This window comes from Aquarana catesbeiana, linkage group LG13 (genome assembly GCF_042186555.1).
Source record: "Aquarana catesbeiana isolate 2022-GZ linkage group LG13, ASM4218655v1, whole genome shotgun sequence".
Classification (NCBI taxonomy): domain Eukaryota; kingdom Metazoa; phylum Chordata; class Amphibia; order Anura; family Ranidae; genus Aquarana; species Aquarana catesbeiana.
The window spans coordinates 29512807-29526383 of record NC_133336.1 but is presented as its reverse complement, the minus strand read 5'-3'; the positions used below and the strand labels follow the sequence as shown (position 1 = coordinate 29526383).

At 48.2% G+C, this 13577-nt stretch overlaps 1 protein-coding gene across 1 annotated transcript; it reads right to left on the bottom strand.

Moving 5' to 3' along the window:
* Positions 1–358: 358 nt before the first annotated feature.
* ANKRD9 (ankyrin repeat domain 9) lies at positions 359–9734 on the bottom strand. The gene is made up of 2 exons (XM_073610553.1): positions 9583–9734; positions 359–2719 (listed from the first exon to the last, which is right to left on the bottom strand). The coding sequence occupies exon 2, from the start codon at positions 2656–2658 to the stop codon at positions 1768–1770; it is 891 nt and encodes a 296-aa protein (XP_073466654.1). The 5' UTR covers positions 2659–2719; positions 9583–9734; the 3' UTR covers positions 359–1767.
* Between the last annotated feature and the right edge of the window lie 3843 nt (positions 9735–13577).

Below are 13577 nucleotides of genomic sequence, written 5' to 3'. Positions count from 1 at the left end.
AAACAGGGCAGCTTCCTGTTAATTGATTAAATAATGACAATGCAAGCGCGGTGGAACCCCCCCTCAGTACCGTGTCTTTGAATCAGAGAGGCAAATTGAACGGAAACTAAGGGGTGTATATATGAAAAATTAGCTGAGCTTTTTGTCCTGTGAAACTGCATGTTCACTCATTCTGTGCAGATAGGGCAAAGGCTAAAGTTATTAGACTTTTTCTTTCCAGGTCGAATGTTATTCTTCATATAGAATAGAGTAAATCAGGAAAATACCACCTTTTGACCACTAGATGGAGCGGACGATCATGGTGGATAAGCAATTATTTCCTATGATCATCAGCTCCATCTAGTGGCCATAATGCAGTGTTTTCCTGATTCATTCTATTCTGTATAAAGAATAACATTTGGCCTGGAGAGAAAATAGCCTAATAACATTGGTTTTTGCCCATTTTGTACATGTATTTTCACAGGACAAAAAGCTCTGCAAATTTTTTTCATAACTACAATCTTTAGTGCCCTCGGCAATACAATTTGTACAATACATTTGTGGTCTACAGTGCCACCCAGTCTGCATTATTATCCAGTGTAAAAATACATTCTGCAAAAATGGAACACCTCAATGGTCTCGTAAAGCTGCAGGAAAAGTGTGGGGGTGTTTTGCCACGGCAGCCAATCAGAGGCTTTTCAAGCCTAAGATTAATGAAAAAATAAAGAAGAATCTGATTGGCTTTTTTGGCACTTCAGCTTTAAAGTCTATCAAAAGCCAAAGCTGTTTTTTATAGTTTTGGATAAAGCGTGAAAGGGTGAGAATCCCTGTCGGGTTTTTATTGCTGTCTGTGGACATTTACCCCCTTCATTTGCCCCTGGATGATCATTGTCTCTTGGATTTGAAAGTCCATCGTTTTTATTGATACAGGAAGTGAGGGGAACCCTTCAATAGGGACACCCTTTCCCCTCTCATTCTCACTTCCTGTTGTGTCTGCTCAACAGGAAGTGAGCGAAATACTCCCCAACAGGACACAGACAGCAAAAAAAAAAAAAAAAACTGTCAAGGGGTTCTGACCACTCATTACTCTATCCAAAACCAAAGCTGATAATACATGTTACAATCTGGACCATACAATCTCTATACAATCAACTTCAGATTTACTAAAACTTTGTAATATCAGGACCTACCTAATCTACCCAATCAATCTGTCCCCAATCAAGCAGACTACATAGTTGTTGGTAGAGCTAAAAGAGATTGTACAATCAGATTTTTTTGTGTGTGGTGAGCCTTACAGACTGCTGACACTTGTAGTTCTACAGAAGCTCCAAAGCCATCAGGCCTCTCAAAAGTTGGTGGAACTACAAGTCTCAGCATGTCTTGAAGACTTGGAGCATGGGCAGCTACCTTTGTGCTAATGCAATATTACCACCATTGAAATCATGACGAAGATAAAAATGTGAGGCCATGCTGATACCTGTAGTTCTATAAAAAAAAAGAATAAAAGGTAACCTCACAAAGCAAAATACTTGCGTCAGAAGCTTCTGATGGAAGCTGCTATTCCATGTAATAGTTTTGCATTGTCACTGCCCAAGGACTAGTAGGTCGGGGGGGGGTGACCGCTTCCATCAGCAGCTTCTCACACAGGTGTTTTGCCTTTTCTTTAAAGGAAAGTATGTCATTAGTGTTAAATAGCAATGTAAAAGAATACGACGCGGGTAATGTCAACACCGTCCACGTAAGTGGTTGCTGCATGCGCAGTCCAGGCACATGTCCACTGCAAGGGTTCTATTTTGGGATTTGCTTTTTTAAGGCCAGGGGTCTCAGAAAATCGGGCAGGGGCAGCTCCTCCAGGGCCTCGGGGAATCTGTTCGCTGGCAGGGCCCTGAGCAGGTTCTGCATTGATATGGTGAAGAGATTGGGGGGAGAGGCACCGGCTAACCAGGCGTACAGCTCCTGGCCCAGCGCCTCCCTCCAGGCATCGTGGTCCTCCTGCAGTCTGTGGCGGGTGGTAGGGGGTAGCCTCCCGGGCATGTAGAGAAGGAGCGAGTCCAGGCACAGCCGCTTGAGACGCATGTCCTGCGGGCTGCTGCGGATGAGCTGCAACAGGTAGTCCAAGGGGGTGTCGCCGCTGCAGTCCTTGGCGTAGGGGCAGGCGCCGTGCCCCAACAGCAGGGCCAGGCACTCGGCTCTTTGCAGCTCGCAGGCCAGGTGCACGGGGGTCTTGCCCATCTCCACCCGCTGGCACCCATGCCTGTTGAGGTAGGCAGCCCGGTTGGAGGGGGGGAAAGTCCGCAGGGTGACCAGGATCTCACGCAGGATCGGCGCCCGGTCGTAGCGTACGGCCATGCTGAGATGGGGAGCCGCTGACTGGCAGCAGCTGAAGCTTTTGCTGGGCACGGCCAGGGCATCATGGGGGAAGTGGCTGAGCAGGTAACGGGCATAGGCCAAGTGGTCGTGGACCAGTGCATAGAGCAGAGCTTCGGAGGGGGTGTAGGAGCTGACCCGACCACCCTCCTCCCAGTGCAGGGCCTCCATCAGACGCATGTCCTCCAGCACCCAGACTGGCAGCAGGTCCCGCACCGCCTGGTAGAAGGCAAACGATGTCCTCTTGCATTGTTTCTGCGACTGGTAGTCAGAGGGATCGCTGGAAGGCACCCAACGCACACCGCCCGGCATATCCGCGTCTGGGGCTCTGGCTGCAGGGGGAATACATCAGTGGACACAGCGGGTGCTCCTCCTAAAATGTCAATGGACAGTTGAGTGAAAAAACAGAAATATTGGCACCGTCCATATACATTAATACTGCATACACACAAAGCACAATACCACTGCATGCATAGAAAACAGCGGAGGAGGTATACACTAAATACAAATAATGTTTACACTAATGACAGCATGAGTATATACAAGAACAGGATATACCAGAAAACACAGAAGGTATACACTATATACACACTCTGTATACCAAATAGTGTGCAAAAAACAAAGAAGGCAGGGTCATGCTATATATACAATTAAGGGTCTATAATTTGTATCATAGGTGTATTTTAAATGATAGAGACAGAATATCAACCAAAAATCCAGAAAAAACACATGATAGAAATGTTATAAATAGAGTTGCAGTTCAGTGAGTGAAATAAGTATTTGATCCCCAAGCAAAACATGACTTAGTACTTGGTGGAGAAACCCTTGTTGGCAAGCACAGAGGTCAGACGTTTCTTGTAGTCGATGACCAGGTTTGCACACATCTCAGGAGGGATTTTGGTCCACTCTTCTTTACAGATCTTCTCTAAATCCTTAAGGTTTCTTAGCTGTCGCTTGGAAACTCGAAGTTTCAGCTCCCTCCATAAACGTTCTATAGGATTAAGGTCTGGAGACTGACTAGGTCACTCCATGACCTCAATGTGCCTCTTCTTGAGCCACTCCTTTGTTGCCTTGGTGGTAAGTTTTGGGTCATTGTCATGCTGGATGAGCCATCCATGACCCATCTTCAGTGTTCTGGCTGAGGGAAGAAGGTTCTCATCCAAGATTTTACAATACTTGGCCCCTCAATGCACAAAGTCAGCCTGTACCTTTAGCAGAGAAACAGCCCCAAAGCATCATGTTTCCACCTCCGCGCTTGACTGTAGGGATGATGTTCTTAGGGTCATAGTCAGCATTTTTCTTCCTCCAAACATGGCGAGTCAAGTTAATGCCAAAGAGCTCAATTTTGGTCTCATCTGACCACAGCACTTTCTCCCAATCCTTCTCTGAATCATTTAGATGTTCATTGGAATGAATGTACATGTGCCTTCTTGAGGAAGGAGACTCGCCGTGTTTGGAGGAAGAAAAATGCTGACTATGACCCTAAGAACACCATCCTTACAGTCAAGCACGGAGGTGGAAACATTATGCTTTGTGGCTGTTTCTCTGCTAAAGGTACAGGCTGACTTTACCGCACTGAGGGACCAATGGACAGGGCCATGTATTGTAAAATCTTGGATGAGAACCTTCTTCCCTCAGCCAGAACACTGAAGATGGGTTGTGGATGGGTCTTCCAGCATGACAATGACCCAAAACATACCGCCAAGGCAACAAAGGATTGGCTCAAGAAGAAGCACATTGAGGTCATGGAATGGCCTAGCCAGGATCCAGACCTTAATCCTACAATTTACATTTTTGGGTGGAACTCTGCTTTAAGGATTTAGAGAAGATCTGTAAAGAAGAGTGGACCAAAATCCCTCCTGAGATGTGTGCAAACCTGGTCACCGACTACAAGAAACGTCTTACCTCTGTGCTTGTCAACAAGGGTTTCTCCACCAAGTACTAAGTCATGTTTTGCTTGGGGATCAAATACTTATTTTACTCACTGAACTGCAACTCAATTTATAACATTTGTATCATGTGTTTTTTTCTGGATTTTTGGTTGATATTCTGTCTCTATCATTTAAAATACACCTATGATAAACATTATAGACCCTTCATTTCTTTGTAAGTGGGCAAACTTACACAATCTGCCGGGGATCAATTCATTATTCTCCCCCCTTTTTTAGTATACACAAGGGGATGTATTTACAATAAAATTCACATAGATGTTCACCTATTGAATCTGCCCGTACATTTGTTCCGTGCGAATGGGGCAAAATTGAATGTTCCCGTACTATATTCTCTGTAGATTAAATGTGTGGATGGGTAAAATATCACATTGCAGCCACTAGATGGTGCTGACTTTCATAGGAAATAAGTATGATCGTTAGCTCCATCTAGTGGTCATAATGTGGTATTTTTCCTATTCAAACATTTGATCTGCAGGGAGTATAGCCTGAGAACATTTGTTTTTCCCATTCGTATGGAACAAATATGGTTTCATGGAAGAACAGCTATGTCATTTTTTTTTTTTATAAATACACCACAAAGTGTTTCATGCATACAACAGTCCCACATTATATACACTGATTAACATGTATGCAAACTCTAACAATCAAATTCCCCTTTTGCTCTTCTAAATACACCATAGAAAGCGTTTCGTTATATCTGTTCGATAAGTGAAAAAAACACCCTTTTGCTCTTGTTAGAAATTCAGAGCTCTCCTGTGCTGGCTTCCTGTGTTATCTCAATGAATCCATTAAGCCCTCCTAGTTCTTATCTCAGATTACAGAATAATAAGGCTTGGTGCACATTGCTATGTTGGAGGAATGTCCGTAGCATGGGACACTGCATGCTAACTGCCATAGGGCCTGTTCACTCATAAACATGAATTTAAAATGCTACAAAAAATGGATGTGCACTGCCTTCCATTGGCGTACATCTTTATGTGTGTTGACATGCATTTTTATGAGCATTAAATTGCTATGGGTTCTTGTAAGGGATAAAATTTTTTTTTTTTTTTAACCACTTGCTGTCTGCCCCATAGCAGTTTTACTGCTACACGGCGGCAGCTGTGCGCCGGATCACGTATATAAACGTGATTTGGCTCTTCCAGGCAGGGGGCACGCATGCGCACTGCCAGCACCTCAATCCTGCTGTGATTATACACAGTGGGTGCCCCAGACTCGATGTCCACTGGCACCCGCCGATCATTCGTTACAAAGGCAGAATGGCAGTCTGTATGTAAACAAGACAGATTTCCATTCTGACAGGAGAGAAGGCATGGATTCTGTGTTCCTGCAAAGCATGGACATGGATCCACGCCTTCCCCCTACTAAAAGCACCTCCCATAGTACACAGAAACACAGGCTAGGCACACAGTTAACCCTTTGATCGCCCCTGATGTTAACCCCTTCCCAGCCAGTGTCATTGGTACAGTGACAGTGCATATTTTTTGACACTGTTCTAGTGTCACCGGTTCCCAAAAAAATGTCAAAAGTGTCAGAATGTCCATCGTAGTACTGCAGTCCTGCTATAAGTTGCTGTTCGTCGCCATTACTAATTAAAAAAAAAAAAATCCCATAGTTAGTAGACGCTATAACTTTTGCGCAAACCAATCAATATACGCTTATTGGGAATTTTTTTTTTTACCAAAGAAGACATGTAGCGGAATACATATTGGCTCAAATTAGATTTTTTTAATTGGATATGTTTTATAGCAGAAAGCAGTGGCGGCTCTATTTTTTTTGGCGGCAAACATCCCCCCCCTCCCGTTCAGTCCGCCAGCTGCAATCCCCCCCACCCTGTCGGTCGGGGGACCACCCACACCCCTCCCCCATCTAGGTCGCGGGCAGGCAGCGCTCCTACGGGCGGCGGCTTCCATCGCTTCTCCTCTGCATCATGGTGCCATCCGCTGTGCGTCTCCTCCCTCCTCCTAGGCGTCCAATAGGATCACCTGTCCTTTTAGCCAATCGGTGGGTCTCAAGACCCGCTTCCCTGGCCGGGATGAGGATCAGTGTCACAATAGAGAATATTCATTTGCTATTGTCTCACAACTGTGACATTGGAATCCATGCGTCCAGCGCCCTGCATGTAGATTAGGGGGCCAGACATATGGATAGGAGGGCCCCGTGTGCCCCTAATGGATGGGCCGCCATTGGCAGAAAGTAAAAAATATTGTGTTTTTTTTTTCAAAATTGTTGGTCTTTTTTTGTTTATAGCGCATAAAAAAAAAAAAACGCTGAGGTGATCAAATACCAACAAAAGAACAGTGCATATTTTTAGCACTGATCACCGGTCCCCAAAAAGTATCAATTAGTGTCAGAATTTCCATTGCAATATCGCAGTTCCGCTATAAGTCGCTGTTCGCCACCATTACTAGTAAAAAAAATAAAAAATAAAAAAAATAAAAAAAACTATCCCCTATTTTGTAGACGCTATAACATATATATATATATATATTGCACAAACCCATCAATATACACTTATTGGCATTTTTTTTTTATACCAAAAATATGTAGCAGAATACATTTTGGCCTAAACTGATTAAAATATTGGCCTAAACTGAAGAAATTAGATTTTTTACAGTTTTTTATTGGATATGTTTTATATCAGAAAGTAAAAACAATTGTTTTCTATGTGTCCTTGAGGGGGACAGCAGAACGGAGGAGGCATGGAGGAAGAACGGAGGGGGACAGCAGAACGGAGGGGGCATGGAGGAAGAACGGAGGGGGACAGCAGAACGGAGGAGGCATGGAGAAAGAACGGAGGGGGACAGCAGAACGGAGGAGGCATGGAGAAAGAACGGAGGGGGACAGCAGAATGGAAGAGGCATGAAGGAAGAACGGAGGGGGACAGCAGAACGGAGGGGGACAGCAGAACGGAGGAGGCATGGAGAAAGAACAGAGGGGGACAGCAGAACGGAGGAGGCATGGAGGAAGAACGGAGGAGGACAGCAGAACGGAGGAGGCATGGAAAAAGAACAGAGGGGGACAGCAGAACAGAGGAGGCATGGAGAAAGAACAGAGGGGGACAGCAGAACGGAGGAGGCATGGAGGAAGAACGGAGGAGGATAGTAGAACGGGGGGGGCATGGAGGAAGAACGGAGGAGTATAGCAGAACGGAGTGGGCATGGAGGAAGAACGGAGGAGGACAGCAGAACGGAGGAGGCATGGACTCAGCCCTTCCTTCTCTGAGATTTGCCGCTCAGCTGTCGGCTAATTGCCAGCTCCTATACACATACTGAAGCCGAGCATGATCTCCTCCCTTCGGAGACTGGGCTGCAGGGCAGTATTCCAACATAGCAACAACCCCAAACACACCTGCAAGACGACCACTGCCTTGCTAAAGAAGCTGAGGGTAAAGGTGATGGACTGGTCAAGTATGTCTCCAGACCTAAACCCTATTGAGCATCTGTGGGACATCCTCAAACAGAAGGTGGAGGAGCGCAGGGCCTCTAACATCCACCAGCTCCGTGATGTCATCATGGAGGAGGGGAAGAGGACTCCAGTGATAACCTGTGAAGCTCTGGTGAACTCCATGCCCAAGAGGGTTAAGGCAGTGCTGGAAAATAATGGTGGCCACACAAAATATTGACACTTTGGACCCAATTTGGACATTTTCACTTAGGGGTGTACTCACTTTTGTTGCCAGCGGTTTAGACATAAATGGCTGTGTGTTGAGTTATTTTGAGGGGACAACAAATGTACACTGTTAGGCCCCTTTCACACTGGGGCGGTGGGGGTGTCGGCGGTACAACAGCGCTATTTTTAGCGCTGCTGTACCGTCGTTCTTGCAGTGGTATTCGGCTGCTAGCGGTGCGGTTTTAACCCCCGCTGGCGGCCGAAAAAGGGTTAAAATCCCTCGTACAGCGTGGCTATAGCCGCGGTATTACCGCGGTATAGCCGCGCTGTCCCATTGATTTCAATGGGCAGGAGCGGTGAATACACCGCTCCTTCACCGCTCCAAAAAAGAGGTTTGCAGGACTTTTTTCACCGCCCTGCCTGCGCACCGCTTCAGTGTGAAAGCCCTCGGGCTTTCACACTGAACAAACAGCGGAGGCTGTTTAGGGGCGGTTTTCAGGCGGTATTTTTAGCGCAATACCGCCTGAAAACCGCTCCAGTGTGAAAGGGGCCTTATACAAGCTGTACACTCACTACTTTACATTGTAGCAAAGTGTCATTTCTTCAGTGTTGTCACATGAAAAGTTAGAATAAAATATTTACAAAAATGTGAGGGGTGTACTCACTTTTGTGAGATACTGTAAATGTGCATTTAACCCTTGCAGTGCAGGTGCAGCCCCACTCCAAGGGATTCATTGTTCTTTTACTGGAAAGTGACATCTGAGTCCAATGAGTTGTGAAAATGACAGTCACATGGCTACTATAAAGATCCTTCTTCTTATGTTATAGGAGTGTAAATGGAGCCCACTGCCATCCATCAGCTGGGTGTACAACGAGCTCTATGGGAGGTCAGAGCTCTGCCAGGCACTGCATGGATCTACAGATCGCCTGGTCAGGGCACTGCATGGATCTACAGATCGCCTGGTCAGGGCACTGCATTGGAGGGAAGGCAGCAATGCCTGCAGATACATCCTCCATGCAGAAGGGAGCGGCAGTACAGACAGCATGCAGGCTGATCATGACACAGCACATAGAGGGGGGGGGGGGGGGGTTCATATACAGCACCCAAGGAGGATCTATAGGGCCCCCATAATAATGCACATGGGGAAGGGGGGGAGGGTCCACTCAATGCACCATCAATGATTTCTGCATTATTGGAGAGAATTCTGCAATCATCAGCATTGCAGTACATGGGGCCCCCAGCACTATAGAAGGGAGTGAATTAATAATTGCAGCAGATGGGGCCCCAGCGCTACAGAAGGATATGAGTTAATCATTGCAGTAGATGGGGCCCCCAGCAGTACAGATGGGAGGGGGGTGAATCTGTCATTGCAATAGATGGGGCCCCCAGCGCTACAGAAGGGAATTAATCAATCATTGCAATAGATGGGGCCCCCCAGCAGCAGAGAGAGGGAAAGGGTTTATTCTATCATTGCAGTAGAAGGGGCCCCCAGCAGTACAGATGGGAGGAGGATATACCTGTCATTGCAGTAGAAGGTTCCCCTGGCAGTATGGAGGGGTTGGGGAATGAATCTGTCATTGCAGTAGATGGGGCCCCCAGCAGTACATAGGGGGAGGGGGTTAACCCATCACTGCAGTGCAGTCGGGGGCCCCATGTCAGGCCCGCACTCACCCGTCCATGTCGCCGCTCTCCCGGCTCCTCTCCAGCAAACCTTCTCCGTCTCCGATCGGCATTTTTATTCCCGGAGTCCTGAAGGTCGTCAGGTCCGCGGAACTGTCCGCCCGCCGCTGATTGGCCGCCTCCCGGCACGCCCGGCTCTGATTGGTCCCCGGAGACAGGCGAGCCCCCTCCTTTTAAATTTTTCCTCTCCGCTGTCGTGACGTCACCGACTGGCGAAGTTCCAAGAAAGTTGAGGCTGTTGGGAAGTGATATCGGGGTGTCCCCTGTGTGTGTGTGTGCCAGAGGGGGTCACCCCCTCATCCGGGGCTTTCATCCTACAAGTCCCAGCATGACGTGTCCCCTCCTCCTGACTATTGTAGAACTACAAGTCCCAGCATGACATGTCCCCATCCTTCTGATTATTGTAGAACTACAAGTCCCAGCATGACATGTCCCATCCTCCTGACTATTGTAGAACTACAAGTCCCAGCATGACATGTCCCATCCTCCTGATTATTGTAGAACTACAAGTCCCAGCATGACATGTCCCTCCTTCTGATTATTGTAGAACTACAAGTCCCAGCATGACATGTCCCATCCTTCTGATTATTGTAGAACTACAAGTCCCAGCATGACATGTCCCATCCTCCTGATTATTGTAGAACTACAAGTCCCAGCATGACATGTCCCGTCATCCTGGTTATTGTAGAACTACAAGTCCCAGCATGACATGTCCCTCCTTCTGACTATTGTAGAACTACAAGTCCCAGCATGACATGTCCCCATCCTTCTGGTCAGGGTAGAACTACAAGTCCCAGCATGACATGTCCCCATCCTTCTGGTCAGGGTAGAACTACAAGTCCCAGCATGACGATTGTTCTTTTGCATGGTGATTGTAGTACCACAAGTCCCAGCATGCTAACTTCCCCTTCCTTCTGCATCGTAAGTGTAGAACTACAAGTCCCATCATCCCATGCTCCCCATTTTCCTGGTTATTGTAGAACTACAAGTCCCATCATCCCATGCTGCCCATTCTCCTGGTTATTGTAGAACTACAAGTCCCATCATCCCATGCTGCCCATTCTCCTGGTCCCCCATTCATTTTTATTGGCACCTCAAGGCACAAGGGCCTTTTCATCGGACAGAGCTGGGATCTATGGTGGATCAGCATTGTGCCGCCGGCTTCATCCTATATGGAGAGAGATTTCACATTGAAGTCCTTCTTCACCGCACCCCAATCATGTCCATCAGACAGAGTAAGTGGTGCTGCTCCATCCACTTATATGGGCGCCATTGGCAGACAGTATTGCCCGGCGAATGCATCAGGCCCTACTTGCCTGGCATGACACAAAGCCTCATGACTGTAGCAGTCCCCCAGGCTGTGCCAGGTTCACAGGGGGTAATGTTAGGTGCCCAGTGAGAGTGCTTGGTGTGTGGCGGGGGTACAATTACTGGAATTGATTCGCTGTATGGATCTCTCTGCAGCAGTTGAAAGTCAGCGGGCGGGGGAAGGAGAAGAAGACAGCTTTCAGCTGCTGCAGAGAGATCCATACAGGGGATCATTTCCAGTAATTGCTCCCCTGCCACACCGAGCACCCTCCCTGCCAAATAACCACATTTTACTAGGCTTCAGTTATGAATGAACACAGTGAGTGATCGGTACCCATCATTCATTGTCTTCATTCAGGAAAGGAAGGGGCTGGTAAATGTGACATATTTACTGGACCCTCTATCCTGGAGAATCGTATGGTGTCCCTGCAACTGCTGGTGGAAAGGAGAAGGGGGAAGCAGGCAGCACACTGGTGGTGGTGTGTGTGTGTGTGGGGGGAGTATATGCAGGGGGTAATGTTAGGTGCTCAGGGAGGGTGCTTGGTGTGGCAGGGGGGCGGTTACTGGAACCGATCCCCAGTATGGAGCTCTCTGCAGCAGCTGAAAGCCGGCAGGAGGGAGAGGAGAAGAAGCCAGCTTTCAGCTGCTGCAGAGAGAGCCATACAGGGGATCGGTTCCAGTAATGACCTCGCCGCACCAGGCACCCTCCCTGCAAAAAGGGGGATTGGTTTCAGTAGTGACCTCGCCGCACCAGGCACCCTCCCTGCCAAATAAACACATTTTACTATGCTTCAGTTATGAATGAACACAATAAGCGATCGGTACTGATCACGCATTGTGTTCATTCAGGAAAGGAAAGGGCTGGTAAATGTGACATATTTACTGGACCCTCCATTCTGAAGGATCCTATGGTGTCCCAGCAACTGTTGGCGGGAAGGTGAAGAGGGAAGCAGGCAGCACGGTGGTGGTGGTGGGGGGTGCACAGGGGGGGCCTGGGCAGCAGGGGGTAATGTTTGGTGCCTAGGGATAGGTGTGGCGGGGGGGGGGGGGCGATTACTTGAACCGATCCCCTGTATGGCTCTCTCTGCAGCAGCTGAAAGTTGGCAGGAGGGAGAGGAGAAGAAGCCGGTTTTCAGCTGCTGCAGAGAGACCCATACAGGGGATCGGTTCCAGTAATCCCCCCCCCCCCGCCCATACTGCTGTACCCATCCTGCCCACATCCAATTCACTCGCCTATTGGTCTGGGCCCCGTACAGGAGGACAGGGGGTACCAACTCATCCACAGCCCTGCCTGTGACCCTTCATGTGGATCATCCCCAGAACTTCCTTGTCTGGAGCTGCTGTACAGCTGATCTGCTCCGGGTACAATGACTAATCTGGCAGTGTGTGGCCCTTCCCATCACGGCTCCTCTTTGTCACCACAGAGGAATGGGCAGCATGCCACCCTTCTTCATGTCATCTCACCCACATTGTCTTTGCACAATAAGCACATAATAGTTGTTTTTTTGCTCACCCCGTCCGAGATCTCCCCGTTCTCATACACACCCAAACTCCGCTCATAATCGATAAACTATTTGTTATTGTCACACCCAAGGAAGCATTTGAGGACTAAAACTGGGCAGCGCTGGGTTCAAGGTACACTCCATTAAATGTGAACATTAAGGGGGTGAAACAAAACGTTGGCGTTGGCACCGCGCAAGTTAAAGTGGTTGTTAAACTCAGACATGAAATACGAACAAAGCCTATCCCTCTATAGTGTGCGTTTGTCTCAATCCAGAGCACTAATCGTCATTTCTGTCTGCTGCTTCGTTTCTTTGACCCCAAGAGAAAAAAAGGTGACAGCGGGAGGGAGCTCCAGCACACCACCTGTGATTGACAGCCTCTGCTCTGTTCCCGTGTGTTGTACTTCTCGATAGCGGGCGCTTCTCAACAGAACACCAGGACAAGGTCATCCACATCCCAGGGCGAACGTGCCAAACTGCACCCCACCCAGAATGGATGAGCATTATGTGTCAGCGAAAATCCCCCAATGGCTCAGAAACTGAGCACTAATGTACACGATTAACCCCTAAGAATACTTTTCCCCTCCTTCCAGTACAAATCCGCCCCCCTGCTGAAATTCCCCCTCCCAGGAAAAATCTTTGCCCCACCCCATCCCTCAGCACATATGCCCCCCCCCCCCCCCCACAAAAAAAACTCCTCTCCCCCACTCCAAATCCCCTTTTCCCAGCAAAATTGCACCCCAATCTCCCCTCTTAGCACATAAACCCCCCCAATCACCCCTACTAGCACAAGTCCCCCTCCAGCCCCCCCCAAAAAAGTATACCCCCCAATCACCCCTCCTAGCATAAATCCCCCCCAGCCCCCCCCCCCAAAAAAAACTGTATACCCCAATTAGCCCTACTAGCACAAATTCCCCCCTCCACCCCCCCCCAAAAAAAATGTATACCCCCCAATCACCCCTACTAGCACAAATCCCCCTCCAAAAAATGTATACACCCAATCCGCCCTCCTAGCACAACCCCCCCTCCAGCCCCCCAAAATTAAAATTGATACCCCCCCATTCACCCCTACTAGCACAAATCCCCCTTCAAAAAATGTATACCCCTAATCCGCCCTCCTAGCACAACCCCCCTCCCCCTCCAGCCGCCCAAAGTAAAAATGTATACCCCCCCAAT